Here is a 27,280-nt window from a genome sequence, read left to right as displayed (position 1 = left end):
ACTATGTCGTGTATCTTCAGAAAGAGATATGGTTTTGGGTTTAGGAAACGGAGAGCTATTAAAATTGGGAATGCTAATGCTAATAGCAATGAGGACTCAGGTCTGAAGCGTAGTAGTCATGAAAGGATTACAAGGGCTAGGCTCATGTTGAAAAGGGGCGTTAAACGAGGACAGAAAGCACGTGTAGCAGAAGATGATGACAGAGAACTGGAACTATGCAAGAAGAGGATACTGATGGGAGAAAAATGCAGGCCATTGAATATATCTGGTACACTTCATTATGATAAATATGGAGTTCTTCTACCAGAAGATGTTCTTCCAAGTGAAGAACCGTAGAAATGGGTGTAGTACAAGTTCTGATTTTATGACCCGGTCATGAACTGACAATTGAAGGTCATTTCAAGCGTCTACACACGTACAGAATCCATTTGATTTTCCTCTCTGTAATTTTTCACTGACTTGTTCAGCAGCCTGTCCTTGCGACAGAGGAGAAGCACAACATGCTCCTCTTGTTTGACTGTGATTCAACTAAAAATAATGTAAAAATTCCACAACCAGGGGCCGCTAGCTTCACCATCTTGGTGTTTACCTTCAGCACCCAACTGCAAACGAATAATACTACATACAGCAAGTTTGTTAGTTTTAAATGCATGTGCATGATAACAGCTCAAAAACAAAAGGGCAAACCATTACAGAAACGGGTATAACTTTCAACATTCAATGTACAGATTTTCTTCTGACAAGAAACTTCATAAAAAGAAGTGGAGAGACTCACATCGTATGTAACTTCACACTAATTATGTCCAAGACAGTAGTTTAGTCCTGCATTGGGTGAACTGAAGCTACCTATTTGGAATCAGGCTAAATTTTCTGTTGCCCAAATTACAAGAAATTGCTGGTAAAGCCAGCAATTGCATCGTAAGGATTCTTACAACTTGAGAGGCTTCAGTCCCAGAGATGCCCTGAGCCTGTTTTGTTCTGCAATCTCAGGATCTGGATGATCTGTTCCATCATCCTTCTTTGCCTTCTTCTCTTTCTTCTTCTTCGGCTCATCACGAATATCCTCAGGCTCCTCTCCACGCCTTTTAGGACTAGTACTGGTGCGATGCCTTCTGCGACGATCATCACCATCGCGATCCCTGCGATCTCTGCTTCTGCTTCGGCTCCTTGAATGGCTCCTCCTCCTCCCACGGTCCCTATCTCGTCTATCACGCTCCCTCCCTTCTCTATCCCTCTCCCGGTCTCTCTCACGGCCGTAATCCTTATCGTCTCTTAGGCGATGTCGATCCCTATCTTTTTCCCTGTCGCGGTCCCTATCTCTATCACGTCCTCTGCCACGATCCCTATCATAATCCCTGTCGTAATCTCTATCTCTGTCATAATCTCGATCCCTGGAAGTGCATACAAAGGCTTTGCTTAGGTCAACTCGGGTCAGCACAAGTCCGAATGCACAAGAAATACCTTAATAAACTGATTTTTTTGTTTATAGAATATCATCAGCAAATTACGAAAATTAAGGAAAACAAAATGGTAACTATAATAATAATTAAAAACTTTCTTCAGCAAGATAATTACAAGTTAACTCTTTTCTTTATGCTGAGGGGGTCCAGGGGCAGCAGTGGGGGCAGGGATGGTGCAAATTTGAATTTTCCTTCAAATACTTGGAAAAGAATTGAATCACTCAGATGCATTACTTTTTAATTGATGCCAAAATAATTAGAAAACATTATAAAATTGATGATAGATGAATTTAACCTAAGCTTCTGAACATAAGGCTTTAAGCCGTATTGCTGTCAGGATCAAATGGATACCAACAGCAAAAATGACGAGGCGCACAAAAAACAGAAAATGTTTGAGAAACCAATGAAATCCAATTAGCTGCTTAAGTATCTTGAGAAAGTAACACCACCAGGAAGAGAGAGAATGCAGTAAGGCAAGCAAATAAACCGAAGCAAATGGTGGAAAGAAAATTCAACTATACACAGAGTACAATTGTACGATCCATCATACTTCTCAGCTGCACACTGCCAGTGCAGAGAAACCTGGCAGGATCACAATGTTTTAATCTAGGATGCTGTTAGAAGCCACTCGAGGCTTGAAATGCCATGGTGGTTAGGCAATCACAATACATATGAAGTATGTGATAATTGCAAATACATTTGGTTCAAATGACAGCTTCCAAAATCAGTCAGGGGAAAAGAGAAGAAATCAAAGACAACCAACATCTTACACTACCACTCCACTGTAGCTGCAGGACATGAATTATAGGTAACATTTAGCCCAGTTTACCAAGATTACTAGTAATCAGAGTACTTGTAAGGTAAACCAGCATTTTTGGTTGCTGAAGACAATCTCAGCGTGGGTTCACTCTCTTGGATCATCCCAATTCAAATTGAGAAGTCAACATTGAATAATGAAATATACATCAAACACAAAACAATTACACAACTGTGCATTAAGCATCACAAATATCAATACAGTGGCAAAAAACAAAAGGACTATTTGGCCATAATCAACAGGTATGTAACAGCAATATCTGCTGGCACTGGCCATAATACCAGTTTATCTAACAGCAGGAGTTGAATATATTAACTTGATGTTAATTAAACCTGAGCTGAAGCCACTTCAACTGAAGCGTGTGTGTAGAGATAGCTCATTTAAGAATGCGTGAGTGTATCAAAAGGGAAGAGCCATACAACTGACTTAGAGAAGCAAACTGAATGAACATAAAGAGCATAAAGATGCACATTACCTATATCTGTGACTATCTCGTTTCCTATCTCGATCTTTTTCCCTAGTTGGACTTCGTGCTCGGTAGTAATCCTGTTGAACAGAATAAACTAATTAGATTAATCATGAAACCAGTCAAAAGCAAAACTCAAAGTTTGATTAAGAGGACAGACTATTGGACCTTGTCATTGCCCCCAGAATCTAATCCATCTGCAAGTTGGTCATCTTCATCTTTTTCTTCCTCCTCCTCAAAATCATCTTCAAGAGCACTTCTTCGAGGTTCTAGTGAACCAATAGCTTCAAGTGTCCATCTGAGAGAGCAAAAATAAGCAGGTGTGAGTACTTAAAACGACCATAATTCTAGATCGCAAAGAAGACAACCAGAAAGAAAGTAAAGGTTAAAAGATAGTGAAGAAACAAATAAACGTGAAAACAGCCGCATCCACAAATCAAACTTGGAGATGTCCAAAAAGAACATGCATTGACTCGTCTGACAGAGCAAATGAGACAATTCAAAGTTCAGCCGCTACCATATGCTCACAAATAGAAAACAGCAGTAACACTTGTAACAAAAAGTAAACGGAAAAAGCTCCTCATTCAACAACTAAAGTTGCAAAATGTGGCCTTACTCCTGACTACAAAAGTTGGCTCAAGAAGCAGAATTGACTTCTTTGAATAGAACAAATTTTACCACATATCGGTTTTAGTCACCACATAATCACGAGAAAATCCAGCTTTTTGGGCATTTCAGAGTCATTCTATTTTCCCATTGTAAATTGAGAAGATCACCAGCAAAGTTTTAAGCAGAAACACAGCAGTAATCTGTACTGTTAATGAACCAGCATCTCAGTAATCAATTATATGAAGTAAAAGTTCATTATCTGTGGTAACTGGTAAGTATCCTCATCCAACCTTAATCAAGATAAGTTAACCAAGTTCATTATTCATTACAACCAACACTGAATTAGAAGTTTTCCAATTTTACAGAATTATTAAAACTGGAAAAGCCAAATGTGAGTCCTAATTATATTTTCAGATGAGCTTATCTATCACATATAGACTTCTCCACAGGGGAAGAAAAAGAGAAGAATCTACCAGAAAAAGTTAATGTGGTAAAGGTAAGTGATCAGATGAACCAGGTCAAGAGGAGAAAGAAAGAACAACAACTGCAACAGCAATTTGCATAGTAAGATATATTTTTAGTACCTTTTCTTGATTCGTGGCAAAGCAATATCACAAGAATAATCTTTTGTCAAAAGCTCATCGATAAACTCATCAACATGTGTCAATGTGAATTCTGATTCATTTCAAGCAACGTAAAAAACAGTTAGCACAAAACAACAAACTACAGGAGATTGTATCAAATACCAAGACGGGTTAGCCAATCTTACTTCCATCATTTAGCTTCTGCCTCAGCTTTCGGTAATCGTTGTACAAAGGTTCCAGGTAACGATACACATCAATGTCTGTCCCTGTAAGTCGCAGATAAAAGGCTCCAAGCACTCGGACATATCTGCAGAGTAAGGGCATCAAAGTAGTTACTGGAAAACTGTATTTCTGGTCTGACACAGGAAATGAAGATACAACGAATTATAAATTTTTATCAGGAAGCGCAGGACTATTGTAGAAAGGAAGAGAAAACAGCATGTTGCCTAGAGTAATTTATAAATATGAAGGTAAATACTTTCATTTTTTAAGTCGAATATATTTTTCATCAATTTCAATCCCAAAGGCACTAAGTGAATCTAAAACCCACTACTCCCAAGTGAGAATTTACAAACTGGGAATGCCTTTCAGTATATTTCTCTTCCAACAAGTTTGGTATTCCCAATTAACGAAGAATATCACTAGCACTCATATAGCACGTTCCCAAATATTTGGCATCCCATAAGAAACAACTCGCAACCGGTATTGGGGACAATCCCAGTCAAATTAGAATAGATATTAGAATTAATTTCAATTCCATGAGTTGAATCTTACGAATCAAACTACTGAACTACTCCGCAACGAGGAATTGAAGCCTCGCAGTCGAAATTACAAATGCTTCCTCTCAATTTGAACAATTTTCCATGACTTACCATCCCGACCACAACCCAAAACACGTTACATCCTAACTTATAACTTAAAAGCGGAGAAAATCACACGGAATCTAATAGTGAAGGGAATTACTTATACTCGGGATTCTTGATGAATTCGACAACAATTTCTTTGTCAGGCTGAATCTGGAGCATCTTCATAACAAGGCACATGAAAGGGGTTGGCTTTCTGTTGCCGCCGTGAGTGCCGCCGAGGTGGTCCAGCTCCATGGCCTTGTCGACGAGCGTCTCGGCCGTCAGACCGAAGCATTGCTCCTTCCAGTATGTATTCTGATATATCTTGGTCCTCAAAATCTTTTCCACCAAATTTTGCGGGTTCGTACCCCTTATGCTCTTCGCCAGAGGGTCTGTTCGATTCGCCATGAGAAAGGATTTCCAGGAGAGAGAGAAGAGAGAACAGTCAAAATTGCGGGTCTTGGACGGAAAAGGTCGAAAACCTAAACCCCTAATACCAATTTTCCTAATTTATTTACCACCTTCTCTCCCCCTCTCTCTTCAATATAATGTCTATAATCTATGCTTAACAAATATTATTAAAAAGAAAAAAGAGAAAAACTCGATCTCAAGCCGTGTTGTGCCTCGCAAGGCTGCTAGACTCCTCTAAAATCCAACAACTGTAAAGGTTTATTGCTACTAATATGAAATCCTCAATTTTTAAGTCTTTAAATTTAAGTATAATTTTACAAAATAATTTTAATTAGTTAGAAAATAGACGACCAACAATATTCGTGGAAAATATTAAGAGTATGACTTGATATTATAGTCAATAAGATCTTGCTTGATTGATAAGGTTGATGCTTCACAATTAAGAGATTGTAAGTTTGAGTCTCAAGAATGTGAGTATATGTTTGTTTTTATAATAATCTGTTGTTTTTATATCTTATTTGAACGTATTTTCTAATTTAAATTATTAATTATTTTTTTAAATTTAAGTATATTAAATGATATAATCAACTGTGTACGGTTAGAAAAGATAGGTTATTGGTGCCATATTCCACACGGAAGACCAAAATGACCATTACTTGACATAATATCTAAGCATAAAGCCACTAAATTTGGAGGAAAAGTTTGAATATATAGGAACTAAAACCTAATACAAATTAAAAAGCATTAATTAGGCACAAATATATAAATGCGTCGATTATGTGTGCTTTTTTTGCATTGTCTTCTTCAATGCGTTTAGCGATGATATATAAAATTATTTTTTCGTACCAACAAAGACACTGATGTGTGAATTCGAATTTCTTAATTGAAAATAATATTAGTAATTTTTATTTTATTTAAATTAAACAATTTAGAATCAATGAACAATATTCATTTTGATAAATATTTTTATTGATAAAAAATATTATTGTTCTTAATTTATTGTATCGTTTCTTTTCTTTTTTTTCTTTTTCTTTTTTTATTTTTTGTTGTCAGATGATGAAATATTTATGGACGTGGAGAAGATTACATGCATGTGGAGTAAGGTTACAAAATACGACTTGTTTTGAAAGGATTTTGTGGATCATTATTGTAATTAGAATGAACGTGATGGTGAATGGATGCAGGAGTACTATGATGATCCATCAGCTCCGCGTACTGAACTAATTCGTGTTACAATTGAAACAATGACATACTGGAATGATTATCAACAAACTACTTGATATCAAAGGATGTGGGTGCTCGAATGCCATTGACAACGAGATTCGAATTTGAGCATCGGTTGACTCTCAAAATTTTTTGTAAACCAAAATACTTTGCATCAATCACAAATTTTTAAGTTGTCGATATAAAATTATTTTTTCAGGTGAGTAAAATGAAGTTGCTAGTTAGTCATGAATGTTATGAAAGAGATCCCAACCATATTCCACAAATCAATGGATCCTAAAAACTCCCTAATCCACACGGAATTTCAGTTCCCCCTTCATGGGGATCTAGCAAGAAAGACAATAAAAGGGATACCATTCACCAAAGTGCAGAATATCTTAATAGGATAAAAAATTGTTGAAAACATTTATCGTAGTCGCCTATCTTCCAGGTGGTATTTCATCATCTTCTCTTCTTAATCTCCATCTCATAGTAGCAATTCTTTTCAAGATGAGTAAACGTTAGGTCGTAAAATTCGGAGATTTTTTATGGATGAGCGTTAAAAGAAAGAATGGGAGAAACCACAAATTTGCCCTTCAATAAATCAACCCTTATGCATGTGCTTCTCACCCAGCCTGAAATACCAATAATTTGCCTGAAAATTGAAAAAACTTGACATATCCAACGAGTTGTAAAAAAAAAATGAATAGGGGGTAAAGTGCAAAAGACCCATAGGTTGAGGGTGTTTGCATTTTACCCTTTAATCTAAGTAAATTTGTGTTGAATATGGTCTTATATACTTTATCATTTTTGCTTCAATTTAAAATTTATTTAGCTTTTCTTTTCAATTATATTATCTTAAATAGAAATGTCAAATATTATTCAACAACATTAAAAAAAAAAAAAAGACTCGATTTAGGCCTTATCCGGACCCAAAAAATTAAATTCAAAACAACGTCACTGATTCTAGAGATCAATTGGATCTTGAGAAGGTTGGGTAGGTATTTAACTTGATGATGGTATAATTAATTTAAAATAAATAAATAAAATCATATGAAGCTCATAGGTCTCATTTATCCTATAATTAGCTGGCTTGCGTGTTCCGTGTTAAGGGACCACTTATGTATATTTTGTGTGGTCTGAGTTAGTGAATTGGTCCTGTGGAGGCATCAGCCACCCTAATTTTCGTTAGGCCATCAACTAATTTGCCATTAGGTTCGGTACACATGATTTATTGATTCAATTTAGGGATAATTATCCTGCATTTTTAAGAGGTTTAAGTGTAATTTTACCTAGATTTTATATGATTTTAAAAGTTTTATTTGCTACCCTTAATTTGTTTACATCTAACAAATAAATCTGTCTATTGATCAAAATTCACTAAATCTATTGATATTAACAAAAGAAAAAGAAAAAGAACAAAAAAGTATATTTACTTTGGATTGACTTATTGTATGTCAAACAAATATTATACTAACCAAACTACCCTTATACGTCTTCACATATTAATTCATGTGAGTAGGTATGTGTTTCCTTTTTATAATTCATGAGGGTAATATATATAATCTTTTAAAATATAAAATTTATATGTAATTACACCAAACCTCATGGAAGTATAATATAATTATCGTATAATTTTAAGTATCATTAGTACTAATTAAGTCAATTTAAAGCTCAAATTTGAATATTATCAAACAAGAACTTATTTTCAAACTTCAATTACTATATCCAATAAATTGAGTTGAAGCAAATCTCAAACATAATCTATTGACCCCTAATTCCAACCCCTATGGATATATAGACCAATTTATATTTGTTTTAAGGCGGGTCGTGCCGATTCAAATAGCCAAAACCCGAACCCGCTTCAAAAACCAAATATGGTTGGGTCTGAATCCGGGTCTAACCCGAATCAACCTAGTTCATATGTTCTCACATGTCAATTAGATGTCGTCATCCCATGTGAGTTATTCAGTACAACGACCAGACAACGCTCTACCTCCATCCTACCGGACTTTCCCCCCCAACCCCCCCTCTTTTCGCCTGACCTCTGTATATAAACCCCATCAGCGGCAATGCTCTCTCTCCACCCACAAACCGAATCCAGTAATACATACAACAAATTCATACGATCGACTAATCAACTCTCAATCTTCATCACCATCCAAATTCCAGGCAGCTGAATAAGCAAAGCCGAAAGCCGACGAGAATGGCGGAGGCGCTGCCGAAGGACTGCCTGTCCCACGTCATCTCATTCACTTCTCCTCGGGACGCCTGCCGCGCGGCCCTTGTCGCCGGGATTTTCCGCCTCGCAGCGGACTCCGACCTCGCCTGGGAGAAATTCCTGCCGTCGGATTACCGCCAGATTATCTCCAAGTCGGTTGCTCCGGTGGAGTTCTCTTCCATTAAGGAACTGTTTGGCAAGCTTTCATCTACTCCGCTCCTTATTGATGGGGGGAAGAAGGTGCAAATTTATTATTTATCATGCATAAAAACAACTTTCATTTTGTTTCGTTATTCATGGTGCATGCTGATAAAACAGTATACGCTGTATGATACAATTACAAAAATAAATAAAAAATAATGTTTCTTACATTATAAATCATTATAGCTTAAAAACTATGATAAATAAATATATCGACTACATTTAGACAGAACTAATATGAAAATTAAATTTTGACCATAATGAATTAATATTTGTTATATTTTTACATATAATCAAAACATTTGTCACGATTATTAACTATGTCTAATATTTTGGCTCAACTTACAAAAACAACAGTTAATACTTGTTGCATAGTCATAATCAATTAATATTCGCCATAATTTTTTTATTTTAATACCCAATAATTAACAATAAAAAACAATACTTTTTTCTAGTCATAAAAATTAATATTTAAATTTTATATTGTTTGATTGGAATTTATATTTTATTTAAACAGGTTATAACTTAATTTAAATGAATGATTCTATAATATATTCTAGGGTATATTTTGTTCCCTTGAACTATGTTAAAAAACATTTTGGGCATTGCCCCGGAGAAAATTACCATCATGCTATGTATATTAATTAATTTATGTTACTTTTAATATACTTTGAGTAATTTTCACCTTAAAGCTACATCGTTTTACTTTTTAACTAGCTAAAATTAAAAATATTTATAACTGTAATAAAAAAGTAGTCAATAATATGGTAATTCGAATTAAAATTAAAATAATAAATTATTATAATAGATGCACGATGTATGCTCAAAAGTTAGTCAAGAGGGAACACTTAATTCGAGTATGAATATGCTAGAGAGACGGGCCACGGAGCTACGATATTTCAAATATAGCCCCACGAAAAGATTTAATTGATAGGGTAAGGAGAAATTGCATTTTTTTTTTGTCCTATCATTGAGCTCTGTAAATTTTTAGTCTCATTATTTAATAGATTATTGAAACTAGTTTCATAATTTAAAAAAATTCTTACTTTCATTTATTCTTGAAAAGATAACGAACACGTAATTTATATATGATTTTTCTATAAATTTTGTAATAAAAGTACATAAAATGACTAAAAATGAGATTTTTTATAAGTTAAGGGACTATTTTAAAAAATTATATGAACAATAAAATTGAAAATCTATTATGAAAAAATAACGATCACGTGACTTGTATGTGGTTTTTTCCATTGATTTCCTGACGAAAATTGATATACAGAATAACTGAAAATGTGACTTTTTGCGAGTTGAGACTATTCTAAAAAAAAATTACGGTATTTGCAAAACATGCAAAAGAATTGGGGTGAAATTAAGATACTGAACTGAAGGGAGAATAGTTTGGATGATGCAGACATTTTCAATTGACAAATACACAAACAAAATATGCTACATGTTGAGCGCAAGAGAGCTCTCAATCGCTTGGTCCGCCAATCCTCTTTGTTGGTGTTGGAAGCCCCTCCACCAATCCCGGTCAGTTTCTCCGACAGACCTACCTACCTATTTCCCTTCAATTACATTTCAGTACCCACTTTCTCATATAATTAACTTCTACTCCAATAATTCTTAATTATATTACCTTTTCCCCCTACAGATTTCCTGAAGCTGTTGAGCTTATAATGGTGTCTTGGCTCGATATACGAGGAAAAATCAACACCAGGATGCTATCACCAAACACGACCTACGGTGCATACCTAGTTATCCAGATTGCTAAGCGTGCTTTCGGGTTGGATGCTCTGCCGTTCGAGGTTTCAGTTGAAGTCGGGGATTATAAGACACAAGGGAGGATTTGTATGGACCGCGAGGAGTGCAAGAGGTAATGATTGACAGTACTATCCTAAAATATCAAGTTTGTCATAATATATTATTTGTATTGAAAAATTATGCATGAAATTATCACTATTAATAATTAATAACATAAACTGACTTACAAGAATTATGTATTGTCGTTGAGAAGTCACTTACTTTTATTTATTTATTTATTTATTTTTATATTGATTCTTGTTGGTGACGATTTTTATAAAATAATCATTACTATTAAAACCATAAAACTCAGTATTGTGAGAAAATAAAATTATAGTAACTTAATAGATATAATTAGGGATAATATTTTTTCACTGATCTTCTCTCTCTCTCTCTTTTTTTTTTTTTTTATAGTATGGAAACGTTGCATGAAGGGGAAGAACGGGTGCTTCGTGCACGCGGTGACGGATGGTTGGAGGTGGAATTAGGAGAATTCTACAATAATGGAGATGAGAAAGAGGTGAAAATGGAATTTAAAGAAGTTGAGGGTGCGCAGCTTAAAGGAGGACTTGTAGTTGAAGGCATAGAGCTTAGACCCAAGAACTGATTAAATTGTGTAGAGTGAAAAATGAAAATAATTTTTGCTCTTTGGAGGGGTCAAAAGGGAATATTTAAAAGATATATTTGTAAATAAATAAGAAATGTTGATTCATCTTCTTGTGGTCTTTCTTTTAATTAATTCTTTCTGTGTGGTTTTCTTTTACTTTTGTTGTGTGTTAAGAGTTATGATTCAATGCAGATTAGATCAAGAGGTCTTTGCTGAATTTAGAAAATGATTAATTAATTATTCTTATTTTAAATAATTAAAGGGTTATGAATTGGACAAAAATGCTCGAATTCCATGGATATGTACGAGCCTTTTTCCAAGCTTCTAATGAACAGAATTTACTTTTGTTGTCCATATTGTCTCTTGAGACATCACAACGTGTCTTTATTTATGTATAGGCTTTAATTCGGTCGGATCGTCCCTTCCAGAATTTTCTCAAAAAGCTTGGATTGAGATCTTTTTAGGTTTGTGTCGTTTTCTTAATTGTGACATTTAGACATTTGTTAGGATTTTCATTCTTAATTTTTATTTTATTTTATTGCTCTCACGCCCCCACCGTTGGTACCCCTTGCCTCGCTCTTCTTGTCGATTTATGTGACTTAGGTTCAAATTATTTATAGGCTTCCAAAATTGACAAAATAAAAAATAAATTATATTGATTAATATATATGAATTCTACATATATATATATGTATATTTGAATAGATAGATTTGAATTTGAGAGAAGGATTTGGAAAAAAAACTTTAAATAAGTTTATCTTCGAAAAATTTGAAATTTGTCAATATTTTAATATATTGAAATTTGAATTGAAAAATATTTAAATAATTGTTATTATTAATTTTGAAATTCATAATTTTCGATCTATGAATCCAAACGTAGCCTATAATAATTTGGGACGATTTAATTGAAAAATAGATTCAACAGTAACCATACGAACAAGCCCAGCGTGAAGTGGGCTGGCCCGTCAACATTCAAAACTTGGACTATGAATTCTTCATAAACCCTAGCTGTCTTCATAAATCCTCCTCAGAGCCCCCAGATGTTTGTGACTACCTCTTCTCTTCTCCTTTCCCCCTCCCCCAACCCCTTCCAAAATCCAAATCTCTCGTGCTGATGCACTGATGTGTGATTTTTGTTGATTACGGCTTATGGGTGGATGGAGAAATGGTGTTGCGGTGATGATAAGATGTTAATCCCAGCTCATTATGAGACCTTCTCTGTGTAAGGTCAGGGAAAATACTCTTTCTCACGTCTATCTGAGCTTCACCAATCCATTCTCCTCTCCTCTTTCTTCTTATTTTTGCTTTGATTTTCTCTCTCTCTCTCTCTCTCACTATATATATATATATATATATATAATGATAAATCTGGAAAAACGTGATTTGGATTTTGATCGGAGTGTTCCCCTGTGATGGTTGTTACGGTAAACCATGCTAATTCTGATGATTTCATGATCGATATCAGAATCTCAGTAATTCTCTGATGGGGCACTGCTGATTCGATTTTTTCTTCTTTCGTCCTGTTTTTGGATTGTTTTACCACCTCTCTCTCATACGTATCAATCTCCACGCCTGCACCGTCTCTGCCTCTTTGATATTGCATTTGTGGGGATCATTCTGTTTTTACAAGATTGGAATTTATCTTTTATTGGTTGCAGAAAATAAGAGTTTGATAAAACAATTAGAAAAAAAGTGAAGAAAGTTGCTCGCTATGGTAAAACATTGTATGGATTGGCAGCACATGAAATTATAAAAACGCTCAAGTCAAGATAAGCTTCTTTGGCTGCACTGCACTGCACATTCAGATTTGACTTGCATACTTCAGAAAGAGTTTATTAAAGTAATTATATACACCCTAATCTTCAATGTTTTATTAGAACGAATCACTACATAATTAACACTTCAATATCAAATACAAAACTTGCTCAATTTGATATAAGCAAAAGAAATTCCCAAGTTTATTTAAATTTACATGAAAGTTAAAATACTATATTTATACTCCTTTTAAAAAATTACATTTACATTAATACATCTTTATGGTTTGAAAGAAAAATAATTATGTTAGTAAAAAAAATTACATAAATTTTTAATTTTTTCTTTTCAATGTAATAATTTGTTATTTATAAATGAAAAATATAATAATATAATTTAATTTCATATATATAGAAATGTTAGATGCGGTAAAATTGAAAATGTTTATATAATTTTTTTTTTATCGATATCAATAATTTTTGTTTAAATTTTAACTCACAATATTAGGTGTAAATGGTGATTTTTTCGAGGGGTATAAGTGTAATTTTATTTTTTTTTGAGAAAGTGTGTTTGATTTTTTCAAATTCATATTTAAATTTCAGTAATTGCTGTGAGCCCTAATTAGATGTTGACGTAAATCTTTGTGTGTGTATATATATACATGATATTTTTCAAAAGAGTAACTATATTTCGATAAATGCAAATTAACATATATGGCATTATATATGCTATTCAATCTAGCATAAATATGTGAGAGAAAAGGGCATTAATGTGTTTTTGGTTTCTTATGTCCATATGATTGTGTTTTACATGGGACACATTTCAAAATACACAATGAGTTGAGTTGGATTAATATAATTCAAAATTGAATTGATTTAATAAAAAAATAGATTGATTCGATTAAAGCTTGTCTGAAATTGGGCTGAGTTGGGCCAATTTCAGGAATTAATACTTGGGATCAGTATTTCGGAGCTGAGGAAATGAGCAAAGAGGGGGGATGAGGTGCTACTGTCGAACACGCGTGGGTTGCCGGAAAAGGGACCTGATGGAAGTGGGGAGGTCACCGACCGCTGGGGAGTCCGTCGCCGACAGTGGCTGAGGATAGTGCTGGCGATAAGTGTGTGAAAGCCGCACACAGTAGAGGTGGGATGCTGCTGGGTCTAGTTCGTGCACCTGTTTCAGTGGAGGTGGGAGGCTACAGTTTCAGAGAAGAGGCGGAGGACGGCGGAGTAGCTAGGTGATGAGCTGAAGATCTGCCATTTTCGCTCTCCTGCAGCAGCACCTCAAGTCGCCATTTTTGCTCTCTGGAACTCTACTGTCTAAGGCTTCTTTGAGTTATTGCTTTATCCATGCGTGAATTTGCTGATATTAACAAAAAAATTTAATGAAAATCGATATTTATTTTTAATTAACTTAAAACTAATTTATTGCAGGTCAAATAATTTTTTTCAAACTAAACTACTTTTATAATGGTGAAGATATACTTTTTCACAAGCATTAACCTGTAAAGATGTATGAGGATAATTTGGTCATAAAAAAAATTTATTTGCTCTTTATAAGTCAGTCGTAAGTTAATAGGGGGTAAATATAGAGTTTTTCTAATTATTTTTTATTTATTAATATTAGCAAAATTGGTGAATCTTAACTAACGGATGAATTTATTTATTAAGGAAGGCAAACTTCAATATACTAGATATAATTTTTCAAATAACATGAAATATACGTATAATTACACAAAATCTTAAAATAAAAGAGTGTAATTATCCCTATGTGTTTCAATATTTGTGCGACTTAAACATACATGATATTTTTGCTTGTATCAGTACATGAAACTACAATATCACATCCTTTAAATTCTCAGCTTCTGCCAAGAATTGCTAAAATTAGCACTTTCAAGTTTCAACTATCTTACAGTTTTGTATTTTCCAATAGTTTTTGCTTTCTATTAGTACATAAAACTACAATATATTTTCCTTAAATTCTTTACCTTTGCCAGAAATTGTTTTGGTTAGCCATTTTTACTAGTAAGATTGAATGTACTAACCAACAGTGCAAATTCAATATGAAAAATACATCATTTAATCAATCTGAAAAATACATTATTGCTCGTAAATTCACGTTTGCCTAAAAAAAAGAAAGAATGTTAGTGAGTTAGAAATTGGATCTCATTTTTGTGTATTAAAAAGTCTTGTTATGGGTCAAAAAATCAAGACGGTAAATGACTCGAGTTGACAAGAATACATTATTGTTCAAATATGTTTGAATTAATATCCCATAAATTTTGAATCTCCACAAAAATTACATAATTGAAAAACATAGACAAATTAATTAAAGAATTTAAATAAAAAGTATCACAATATTTGACAAGAATTTAACTGAATTATCATAAATTTTGAATCTCCACAAAAAATGTCTGATGAATTATGATTGTTTGTGACGATTTATTAGTTCTATATTCCGAGGGAATCTTTAAATGTAGTGAAGCTTTACTATTATCTTATGATAATAATTGATTAAATAAATCATAGCTTATAATTTAATCCAATTTAATTCCAACGGTTTGAGCAATTTTGAAAATTTGATAATCAGCCGTGATCCAAATTGATCAATTTAGGGCGGGGCAATGCCATCTACGTTACATTTACAAACTACTAAAGCACACATTTTGGGGCAAAGGGAATTGCACCTCACCCATAAATCGTTGTACCCTTGAGTTCTTAATTGCATAAAGCCGGAAAGGCATCGAAGTCCACGAACAGCCCATCCATCTTCTTCGTTGCCAGTTAATCATTCGGAAGAAAAACCCATGACAGGAAAATTGAATTGAAGAAACAATTTTCAGACTTGTATAGCTAAGTTTTGTTATGTATTTTGTTCTGTGAGTTGCTGTTATCTTGGGGCATGGCTTTGCGGGCAAAAGGTGAGATTTTGAAGCATTCACAGACATATATGCATGTGGGGTGCGTTAGATTTTATGTTGAATGATGAAACCGTCGTAGAATTTATGGGGGTTTTTACTTGTGTATTTACACACGAAAATAGAGAAAAGATAACTATCTTGTGCGGATAAATTCTGACATGATTCATCTTTTATTCCTTAGTTTTGGCTGCAGTGGTATGAAGATTTAGATTGTGTATATGTTGGCAAACAGATTACTGATGGCTTTAGTATAATGATACATTCTCTGGAACTCGAAGTTTTGATTAAAATTTTGTTTGTTAAAGTTTTTCTTGGTGGAATGGGGTTAGAGCACCTGTGCAGTTGTCCTGATGCTTTAGCATATGAGATCTTAGAAAATAAAAAGAGAATGTAAGTCCCAGAAACTACAAGTTTATGAAGAATAAATAATGGGATTTTTGTTACAAAGCTTGTATTTTTAGTCAAGGGATATAAGTATAAAAAAATTTTCAGTCATAATCTTTGGACCCGAGAGTTGTGCTGCGGAGGGAGGTTAATATGTCCTTGTTTGTGTGTATTTCAGTTCATCTAAACAAAATTCTTGATCGTGCTAGTTCCATCAGGTGAATTTAATGAGAATTGCTTGCTTATAGTATCTTCCTTCTTTTCTTGTTTCAGTATCCTTTTGGTATTTCAACATAGAAAGCATCGGATGTTTAGATTTATTGTAGCTTGTCAAATTCAAGTTCTTATTACAGCTAATAGATGTTGAAAAACAGCCCCAGGTCCTCTTTTGCAGCCAAGTAATTAGCTTTGCAGACATCACCGTTAGAGTAGTGCTAATCTACTAGTATGACAATGTTCTGCATGTGATCCCTATCATGGTTCTTATGTCTTTTGATGCTTTGGTTTCAGTTCTGCAGAAGAAAGCAGAAAAGTTTGAAAACAAGAAACTGCAGGTTCTTAAAGTAACTAAGGAACGAGTTTCTGCACTTGAGCCACTGCTTCAAGATGTTTATGCCAGTCGGCGCCCAAAACCAACTGATTATGAAGTTCGTAGAGATTTAGTTCGTGTCTTTAATGAGATTGCGAAGGAAATTTATGGTAATCTCTTGGGCATGCATGGTTTATGATAGCCTATGGGCTGTAGTATTTCTTGGAAGAACTTATGTCATGTATCATTACTTGTTCATTTTTGTGAAAGAAGCTATCTTCATGTGTGCTACTTGTTTTATTGACCTACAATTTCACTTAGTCATTTATTAATTTCTATTCCAATACATAGTTGTTAAAGCCGCGTGGTGCTCCGGAGCCGTGGCGCATGGGGCGGCGCACACCTTAATGAAGCATGGCTCATTTTTGCATAAATAATTGATGTTTTTATACCATTAGTATTTTTTACCAAAAGCCACAAGTTCAAGATTAGATTTTTAATCTTTGAGCCAAAAGTTTCAATAGAAAAGCTAATTTGTTAATATCTTTAGCTTTATTTTTTCTTTTATTTTATAGAAACCCCAGCCGAGCCCACCCTATTAAGTCTGGGCTTCATCGCACCAGAAAAAGATGCCTTGGCCTATTTACAATTATGATATAGTATTTTCCACTTTCTTGTTGCCTTTACTGTCTTGGGTAAAATCTTATTATTTCCTTTTATTCCATTTCTTTTCAGGCAACTCAAAAGAAATTCCTGTCATTGTGGAATTTGGTTCTTTTGTAATGGATCTTTTCAGCACCACCAGTGATTTAGATCTCTCTGTGAATTTTAGGACCACTGGAGTTGCTTTTCCTCGCGAGAAGAAGATCCAGACTTTGAGAAAGTTTGCAAGAAAGCTATATGCTATACAGAGTAAATTTTTCAGTGTTCAATTTGTCGTTCTTTTTGTTTATTGTCCTATATTCCACTGTACTTATGACCATATTTATCTTGCTTAGTCTTTTTTTACTTCTCAAAATTTTTGTTCGGTTTAGCCTTAAAAAATCGTGCCTCTCTTTTAGGAATCGTCTGTTACTTTAATATAAAAAGCAGTTTTAAGATGCGTGGAATAACTGTGGAGAAAGGCAGTTGCAACACGTATCGATCTATTGATCTATATTGCGACGCAATATGTAAGGGTGAAGTTCTGTATCTAGTTGGAGAAAAGGGTAGTATTGATATCATAAAAGGGTTCCCAAAGGAGTTCGATCTATTCTTTTACGGGTTAACTTCTCTTGGATATTCAAGATGATCAACTATTCATTGAACATTTTGATTTCCAAATATAACACCTACTTGAATAGACTTGTGGAGAATTTGTTCTTCACAAGTCGGTTTGTTCTTTTCCTTGCAGGAATTTTACGCTATACTTAGCATTTCTCAGGGATTATATTATATCTATAAGGAGGACAAAACTCAAACTCTTAACATTTCTAACTCAGATGTTTGCTGCAATTAGATATAGATTAATATTGAAACTGCAGAAGATTTAGAGCATTCAGTTAACTGTACATTTTGACAAGAAAGAGCAAACTTTATGGACTGTGTCCTGTGATTTATGGTCGACTTAATTACAAGAGGGTCTTGGTGCCTATATTCTAAACTAATGCTGTACTAGTTGGTTGAAGTAGTTGCTTCCACATTTTGCATGATACTATTAATTTGTCAACTTTGGCAGATGCTTTGCAACTCTTTAGAGGTAGAGAGGAGTGAAAATTGGAACACATGCTTAGAGAAAATGATGTCCTAGTTTCTTAGTGTCCTAGCATGCTGTTGACACTAGGCTGCAATTTCTCGGATGTCACTTTTCAACTATTAATGGGCTGGGAAGTTCTTCATTTTGTCCATTTATATATTAATTGTAAAATAGACAATCACAAGGTTTAAAAATTCTAAAGGAAAATTATGTATAGTTTTTTTTAAAGAGAAGGGACAAAAGTATTTGGAGACTGTAGGTAGTGATACTGGGTTTACTTATTTTGCATGGAATGCTAGAGATAATCTACTATGAAAGTTCTTCCAACACATTGTTTCTGAAACAATTAACAATTACCTGTTATCTTACTCTGTATCATCTGGAGCTCTGGATTTGTTTGAATTAGTGCTTGACTATTACCTGCTGAAGGACTGCTGGTGCTCTCCATTAGGAGTTATTTCCTTTTATCTAATGTATCAAAGAAATCTTGTAAGAAATGGAGACATTGTTAGGAGTAGCTTATTTTCCTCTTTCTTTCATTCTTGTTGTAGATTACTGAATAATATTAGTTCAGTTGTCAGAACTGTTTCATATAATTATCAGATGGGGTTGCTACTGTACCTTTTGTGTCCTGTAGATAGATGCATGTTCTATTCTGTACTTTACCATGTGACTTAAAGAACTGAGGTTGGTTAAAAGTCCTCATGTATGCATTACTTTGCTTTAGGTAAAGGACATATTTATGGGGTCCTTCCGATTACCACAGCCAAGGTGCCTATTCTGAAATGTGTTGATCGTGGAACTGGAGTCGAGTGTGATATATCAGTTGAAAATAGGGATGGGATTTTGAAGTCCCAGATTATTCATATTATCTCATCCATTGATGAAAGGTTTCAAAAGTTGAGCTTTTTGGTAAAGTGCCTGTCTTCCATCTTTTTATATTTCTTTATTTTGACATTCAATCTTTTAGCTTTTTCTTATCTATATTCAACCTTTCAATCCTCCTGATTCCACCAAACTTGGGGGCGTGCTGGTTTAATGTATGTTTTCTTGTTTGTGACTTAAGTGTATCTGATAGGGCTATATGCTAGAATACTAGTTGATTTAGGTGCTCTCTCGTATCCAATCTTATTTGGATGGGAAGTTAATATATAGTCTTTTCTTTTTAGAACAATGGTGTTTCTGATCACCTGAGTTTGCTGGGTTGTGGTGATGATTAGACAAAGACGTCTCCAGCTTGGCAAGCCTGTGAGTAAACCCATGTAGCTGCTCCATTTTATGATTTGAGCCCAAGGCCTGAGTTTACACCTAATGGTTGTGGTCATCTCATATACAGCTTGAGATTATGAAGAATCTATCTCCATGCATTTATGGCATCTGTACTAGGTTTCTTGGTTTGCTGATTCATTGATCGAACACAAATTTTGAATGAAATCCTCCAAAATTTCTTTGCTACCCTAATTTTTGTGTTGCCTATTCCTTTGTCCTCAATCCAACTTCTTTAGGACAGCTCTCTGAAGCAGAAAATTGAACTCTCCTATGTTATTTGATTTGGGATGAAATAGGAATGAGTTTAGTGCTAAGAAACCGACAATGATAAGAGGGATTTTAACAGTGCTACTGACTTTGGTGTAACATGATGAAGATTAAGAGTGGGAACTGAGTTTGATGGAGTATCAGGCAATTGCTTGCAACTAATTAAGATAGAAGAAACTGGGAATTTTGTTGTTGTAGAGCATTAGACAAAGTCAATGGATTCTTGGGCACAGTTTGCCTTTTTCGCAACAGTTATAAAAATTGCTCCTTTAGATGTAGCTCACAGGTTTCAGAAAAGCCATGAGAGACACAAAAAAATGGGAAAATATCACTGGAAAGTCTTATCTTTTTGACCATTTATACCACATTAATACTGATGTGTAGCTAGTGCAAAATGAATGGCAGGTCTCAAAGGTCTTAACCACATATTAAGTTTTCTAATGTCTGCTGTAAGAGAAGTATATATTGGACAATTTATATTCTTAGTTATTTAACAAAAATAATCCCTAATGCATGTTCTAATGAGAGTTGACTGATCTATCTCTGCAGATGAAAACTTGGGCGAAAGCACACAATATCAACAGTTCAAAAGATAAAACTTTGAATTCTCTGTCCATAATACTATTAGTCGCGTTTCATTTGCAGGTATACTTCTCGACACATACTTTATTACTTATAGTTTACCCAATTTTTTCCATCGGACATTTGCTTTGATTCTTTGCACACCAATACTACACCTAAGATGCTGTGATTCAATTATAGACTGCTTTTGCTCCTCATCTGTCTTGCTGCTGCTTCATATTGTTCTTTGTTTTCCTTCTCTTGTTTTTGGGGTTATAGTTGTTTCAGGGGGATAACCTAGAAGACCAGGCTTGGCCTAAATGCATAGACAAATTTGTAATATGTTTACTTTTGATGCCTGATTGATATTATCTGATAAATATGCTCTGTAAAAGTTAAACATGAAAATCCGTGGTGGATTGCCTTAAGATAATTCCATGCAGTATGTTGATACATGGGAAAGAAGAATTCATGACAAGCCTTTCAATGTTGCTCAAAATCTAAAAGACAGGAGGAAAAATCAGCAACTATGTGATGCGGCTGCTAATGGAAAGGGGAGATGAAGTATTGACCATAAACTTTCTCCTCCTTTCTCAAGGCCCATTTAATGCCTGTACTAACTTACGTCTTCTCATCTCTTTCTTTTAATCTTTTTTTTCAATGTGAAGTAGCTCTTGAGAATATAAAGGCTAAGAAAAAAAGCAGAATAAGGAGCAAGAATGAGGTGATCTAAGGGAAAATAATGACTAACTGACAGGTCGCAGCAACAGTCAATAACAGAGAAATGATTGAAGAAAAATGATAAGGACAATTGATATCAGAAATTTAGTCTCTCATATCTCATTCTTCGTGTTGATAATTGTTGTGAACCCGTATTTACTGATGTGTCTTCCTGTCTGCTTGGTTGGTAATCAGCATACAAGTGGTATCTAGCATGCTTTCAATTGCATGATTATTTTTAGAGTTAGATATTGAATTCAGTATTTTCTTTTGCTTTAGGATTGTATGCCTTAGTAATTTTTTTTTCCTTTGAATATGGTTTATTCTTTAGTGTATTGTGATTAGTCTTTCCATTTTGTCCTCTCATGCTATACTAAGTCATCTGAAGCTGCTACTGTGTTTGGCACAAAGAATACCTAATGGTGTGTGTCGTCCGGACTAAAATAAAATGTTGATGCTGCTTTTTGATTATCTTTCTTACCCGCATTTACATTCAGGCTTTAGCAATTTAGCTATTATTAATTACTTTCTGCCCTTTCCGGTACTTCTTGATTTACTTAATTTTACTCTCCTCACTCCAACGGGCCTCCTTTTCTGCAGACTCGGGATCCTCCTATTCTTCCTCCCTTTTCTGCCATATTCAAGGGTAATTATTTTGAACTGAATTCTATTCCATTCCATATTCTTGTGAACGCTGGGTGACTGGAGTTTTGAGTATGGTTACTTTGTTATGACCTCCATGTAGTCACTAAACCTGCCTTTGGTATCCAACTTCCCCGCAGTTAAAGGATGGGTCTAAGTGTGTCTAGCACCCAGAGTGCATAATTAGACTGTGAATGATGAGCATGTTTGTAGAAACTTGTGCTTTCAAGGAAGTGCCGACTTTTTGAAAAATTTGAATAAGTGCCAAAATTTTTTGAAAAGTATAATTAAGTTGAAAAACTTATGTAAGTAAATTGTAATAGTGGTCTAAAATTGCTTTCTTATGTTTGAAAGTCTAAATTACCCATGGATTTTGAAATTGGCTTACTAAATAAAATAAACTAATATACTATTTTTTAAAATTTAATATAAAAAGCATATATTTGTATTCTTATGTATATAATTTTCATGTATTTAAGAGTGTACTCAGTTTATTGAATGTTTGATCTATTATATATTAAAATACTTTTGTAGTGTATATATATGTAAAGTCAAATATCAGAAAATTACTAAATAAATAAACTAAAAATGATACCTGTTTGGTATATGGTAAGAGTGATTAAATCTATATATGTTATATTTAATAAAATTTAAGGATGTCAAATAGTATGCATACTTATATATACCACCACAAAATACTATTTCACATTATCCAGCATACTTCTTAACAGTAAAAGTCTAAAGCTCTTACTATTTACAATTGTACTTGTTTATTGTATTCCCTGTGCGTATGTGGTGGCAACATTTTCACAAAGTTGAAAAAGTCTCATGTAAGGCTCAATATGAAAATTATAAGTTCCATAAAAGTGATCAACTGATCATTCTTTCTGAAAGCTATGTATTAAATTGTCGAAAATATATATTTTCAAATTAGTCCTAGTTAAAGAAGTACAATTGCTTTTTGAGAAACAAGGGAGATTTTGGGATTATGATGAAGGTTTAAGGGCATAAATGCCTAAATTAGCTTTTATTTACTATTGATATTCCATCAACAACCAGAAGCAGCATCCAGCCGGCTTGTAAATTGTAACTTCTTTTGTTTAAACCCAGAAAAGCATGATTAGAAACACCATAACCAAACAGGTCAAAATGCTTTTTGAAGCAGTTTCAAAGGTGTTCCATTTAAGTTTGTGTAAACAGGCTGAATGTATCATCAAGCATATATTGCTTCTAAATTTGGATGTATTATTACTTTTGGAAATTGGCATCCTTATTCTATTGTGTCATGCATCTGAGTTTGATCACTTTAGTTAGGTTCATCATATTTCTCTTCAAAAAATATTTTCATCATAGACTTAGCGTAATTTGACTGCCGAATTTCTTTAAAGGAATTTAACAGCAGATGTAAGCATCTAATGCGTGTGATTTTTTGTGTATACAAACATAAATATACTCACGACTCACGACTCATTTTTTGCGCACGAATGCTCTTTGGCTCCTATTACTCACTGTTTATGCTTGTCATCTTTATCATATAACTGCTTAACTTTCTTTACATTAACCACACATAACTAGTAATATAAATAATTAGGATATTACTGGCTTCCATGCTGCCTTCTTGATTCAGAAATTATTATTCATCCGAATCTATCTTAACTGTATTTGAAAGTGCTTCGGTTGCATTATGTGAGAATAGCTACTGTCTCACTTTCTTTTCTCATATCCCGTTTTTGACTGATTTTTATATATTCTAGATGGCACCGATCCTGCAACGGTGGTGAAATCACTGTCAAATTTTGTAAATTACGGGAAAAGAAACAGAGAAACTTTGGCTGAGCTCTTCGTCACTCTACTGATCAAGGTGGTGCTTATATTTTGGCAGTTATTAGCTTAATCGGTTCTAGGAGGAATGCATTTTTCTTTATCTTAAAAACCATTATTTTTACATTTCAATTTCTTGTCCAGTGATAAATGATTGCTGGTTTTCTTAACCTTGCAGTTATCTTCTGTTGAAAAACTTTGGCCAAAAGGTCTCTGTGCGAGCACATGCAGTGGATCTTGGACATCCAAAACCTGGGATTCTAAAGTTGCCTCTATTAGTGTAATTATACTTCCCTCTTTGGACTTGAATATTTTATGCTCTTAGATGCAACAAGATATGGTAATTAGCAATCTCCACAGGTGGAGGATTTTACTGATCAGTCCCAAAATGTTGCCAGAGCTGTGGGACTAGCAGAAGTGAAACAGATTTATAAATGTATAGACATCTCTATCCGCCATATTTTCTCCTTCATCGATGGGCAGATTGGAATTGAACTGCGAGACCTTATGTTTGGCCAAGATGGAATCCCCATCCGAATTCCTAGAGGTACTCCACATTTGCACTCAATTGCAGCATTGCCTTGCATTCCCTCTCAAGCAAACCAGACAAAAGGATTAGTATCTGGGAAAAGAAGGAAACAAGCTCTGCATCTGGACTCTGCCCTTCCATATAGAATAACCCCCGTTGAAGGTCGTACGGGAATACAGTCCGGGAGCCAGGAGCCAGTACAGCAAGCTATTCTACTTGATTCTGTTTCAACCAAAAAGATGCGGACGGCTGAAGGTTGGAGAGGAATGCCTAGTGGAAGTCAGGAAGCAGCACAGGTGGAAGGCCGGGTAGCAACTCAACAGCCTTTTGACCCAAGGGAAAGGCAGCAACCTATGGGAGGCTGGGCAGGGGTGTATGCCGGAGGTTGGGAGGGAACTCAGCAGCCTGCTGCAGGTGGTTGGGGATTAACTCAGCAACCCTGTGCGAGAGGCTGGGAAGTAGCACGGCAACCCACTCCCGGAGGTTGGGGAGGAGCGCAGCAAACTACAGGTTGGGGAGGAGCACAGCAAACCACAGGCTGGGGAGGAGCGCAGCAAACCACAGGCTGGGGAGGAGCACAGCAAACCACAGGCTATGGAGGAGCACAGCAACCTGGTGTTGGCTGGGGATGGACACAGCAACATACAGCTGGAGCTCAGCGATCAAGTGAGGGAGGTTGGTGTGGAACCTCAGCTTCTCTCTGGAGAAGAGAACCGTACAACAGAAGGTTTTAGTGCATATACATATTACATAGTAACGAGAGCTGAAGGTGCAAGTCAGCATGGCTTCTCATTGTTAGTAATGGCTTTTAATGTATGTAATTACATGTTTAGGCTTTTGCTTAAATTCTTGTCCGTCATTGTGCAATGTTGGCGGCAAATATGTTTGTAGTTTGTAACTCTTTGTCTGGGGAAGCACAAATCTTTGGATGTCCAATAGGATACTGGGACTGAAATCCTCTTGTGAAGATATTATCAACGATTGACGGGTTTTAACTATTTGATACTTAGAAATTTCTTTGTAGATCTTAATAAAGTTGTTGGCTGTACCATTGCTCTTGGGTTGGTGTCATTACTCATTGGAGGGTAATGCTTCTCTTAGGTATAGGCACCATTTCTTTATGGTTATTGATGTGTGAAGTGAACCAACGGCATATATTGAATGATATGGAGTAAAAGTCTGTAAAATTTTGCCTGGGACAAGCTCATCTTTGTGTTTCGGCTATGACTTCCTTGCAACGTTAAATACTCCTGGGGCGATCAATACTGAAATAATACTGTCGAGTGAAGCATGAAATGAAAAGAGTAGATATGATTATGAAATGGAAAATTCTCTAGCAATGGAAGGAGTTAGAGCGTATCAGCCGTGTGCTTATTGAAGAATGAGTCAGCGACAAATGCTCAGCGCAACGGCTTAGCTGTGGGAATCGAAAGTAAGTCTCATTGCTTGTGGTTTCGAGTTTTGGTGATTTAGCCATGACAAAGATGAAGCTTGGGTGCAGCTAAGTGCTAACGTTGAAGAATGATGAGAAGAGCATTGGTTAGGAGTAAAGCGTGACTTGAGCCTAGAGTTGGCTATGGATCTTTTCTTTTATCACGCACACACCCAACACATTCATCTGTTTGTCAAATCAAGAAATTTTAAGCTCAAACCATTGAATTATCCTCTAAAGTAGTGTAGAGTTGGCTAGAAATGGTTCTCCTATGCTATGGAACTAGGGATTTTAGAGGTATATAAGTTGCAAGTCTCAAATTTTTTAAAATTAACATAAAAACTTCTTCTTATAAGAGATTATTACATCACACCTCCTGAAATTCGATGTAATTACCGGTTAATTTTTTATAATTTAAGAAATTAAATCAAATATACCTTTATTACATGTAAATCCTCCAAGATTGTGAAATTAAATAATTCGAACTTTAAACTAAAATGAGCGTCAATGGTAATTCAAAATTAAAATAATCAATAATTTTAAAAATAAAAAAAAGTTTTAATAGATAACAAAGTAAAATTTGAGTTATATTACTATTTAATTTATCTAAACAAATTTGTGGATGTTTTGAAAGGATAAATAATCTAATACTTATTTAAAATTAAACGAAAAATATAAGACTAGAAAAATAATCAAAGAGCATGAAATCTCACGTAAAATGGATAAAAAAAGCCAAACATCTATTGAGGTTGGAATTTATTCATGAAATCTCAACTTCAATCTTATCATTTCTAATTATGAAATTAAGATATTATTAATTATCATAATTAGTTATTAAATAGAAATTAATTGAAAACTGAAATCTGACCATCTTCCCCCCTGATCTACAGATAGGTACGGTCAGTAGGGCCCACACTCGTTGTCGTTGCGACTTTCGTACTCCCCCCGTACGCCACTACTTTTTTGTAGATTCCACGCGGTGTCACATGGACTGTTCCGTCCACGCCTTATCCAGCCGTCCATTGATGGTGGGGGTGAGCCAATGGACTGTCAGGATTCGTTTGACGTATTCTTTGACCTTGAGGAAGAAACTGTCCACAAGTGGGTGCACTGCATCTATCGTTCCATCATCCATGACATCACTGCCCAATAAATTCTCATCCTCATTTTTGCATTTTTTTATTAAATTTCTAATGAATTAAATATATTATTTTATTATGTCAAATATTAAAACTTTTACCTTATATCTATGTCATGTGGTTTCTCAAAACATATAATAACTTTGTCATGTCGTTTCTGAAAATATATAATACAAGTTAGTGTTTAGTTATTAAAAATGTATTATTATATGTTTTTTACTCAAAAATAATGACGGAATAATCCTAATCGAAATTTTGAAAAATTAGATGGGATAATTGTCCACCTAAATTTATTTGTATATATAATTCAAAAATAAAAAATAATTCCAATTTGACTTGAAGAAAAAGTGTTTGAAGAA

General features: G+C 34.6%; 3 protein-coding genes across 3 annotated transcripts; 2 read left to right on the top strand and 1 right to left on the bottom strand.

Annotated features, from left to right (window-relative positions):
* LOC105168934 (pre-mRNA-splicing factor 38) lies at positions 668 to 5,326 on the bottom strand. The gene is made up of 6 exons (XM_011089148.2): positions 4,900 to 5,326; positions 4,122 to 4,243; positions 3,937 to 4,027; positions 2,912 to 3,041; positions 2,753 to 2,823; positions 668 to 1,391 (listed from the first exon to the last, which is right to left on the bottom strand). Exons 1-6 carry the CDS (start codon positions 5,187 to 5,189, stop codon positions 929 to 931), a joined length of 1,167 nt encoding a protein of 388 aa, XP_011087450.1. The 5' UTR covers positions 5,190 to 5,326; the 3' UTR covers positions 668 to 928.
* On the top strand, positions 8,468 to 11,377 carry LOC105169401 (F-box protein PP2-B15). Its single transcript, XM_011089794.2, has 4 exons — positions 8,468 to 8,856; positions 10,226 to 10,344; positions 10,466 to 10,687; positions 11,029 to 11,377. Exons 1-4 carry the CDS (start codon positions 8,602 to 8,604, stop codon positions 11,219 to 11,221), a joined length of 789 nt encoding a protein of 262 aa, XP_011088096.1. The 5' UTR covers positions 8,468 to 8,601; the 3' UTR covers positions 11,222 to 11,377.
* On the top strand, positions 15,545 to 25,408 carry LOC105168933 (protein HESO1). The gene is made up of 9 exons (XM_011089146.2): positions 15,545 to 15,893; positions 16,788 to 16,976; positions 17,542 to 17,718; positions 19,269 to 19,453; positions 20,627 to 20,722; positions 21,959 to 22,004; positions 23,755 to 23,861; positions 24,000 to 24,101; positions 24,182 to 25,408. Exons 1-9 carry the CDS (start codon positions 15,875 to 15,877, stop codon positions 25,082 to 25,084), a joined length of 1,824 nt encoding a protein of 607 aa, XP_011087448.1. The 5' UTR covers positions 15,545 to 15,874; the 3' UTR covers positions 25,085 to 25,408.

The sequence above is a fragment of the Sesamum indicum genome, linkage group LG8 (genome assembly GCF_000512975.1).
Source record: "Sesamum indicum cultivar Zhongzhi No. 13 linkage group LG8, S_indicum_v1.0, whole genome shotgun sequence".
Classification (NCBI taxonomy): Eukaryota; Viridiplantae; Streptophyta; class Magnoliopsida; order Lamiales; family Pedaliaceae; genus Sesamum; species Sesamum indicum.
This window is presented reverse-complemented; position numbering and strand designations above follow the sequence as displayed.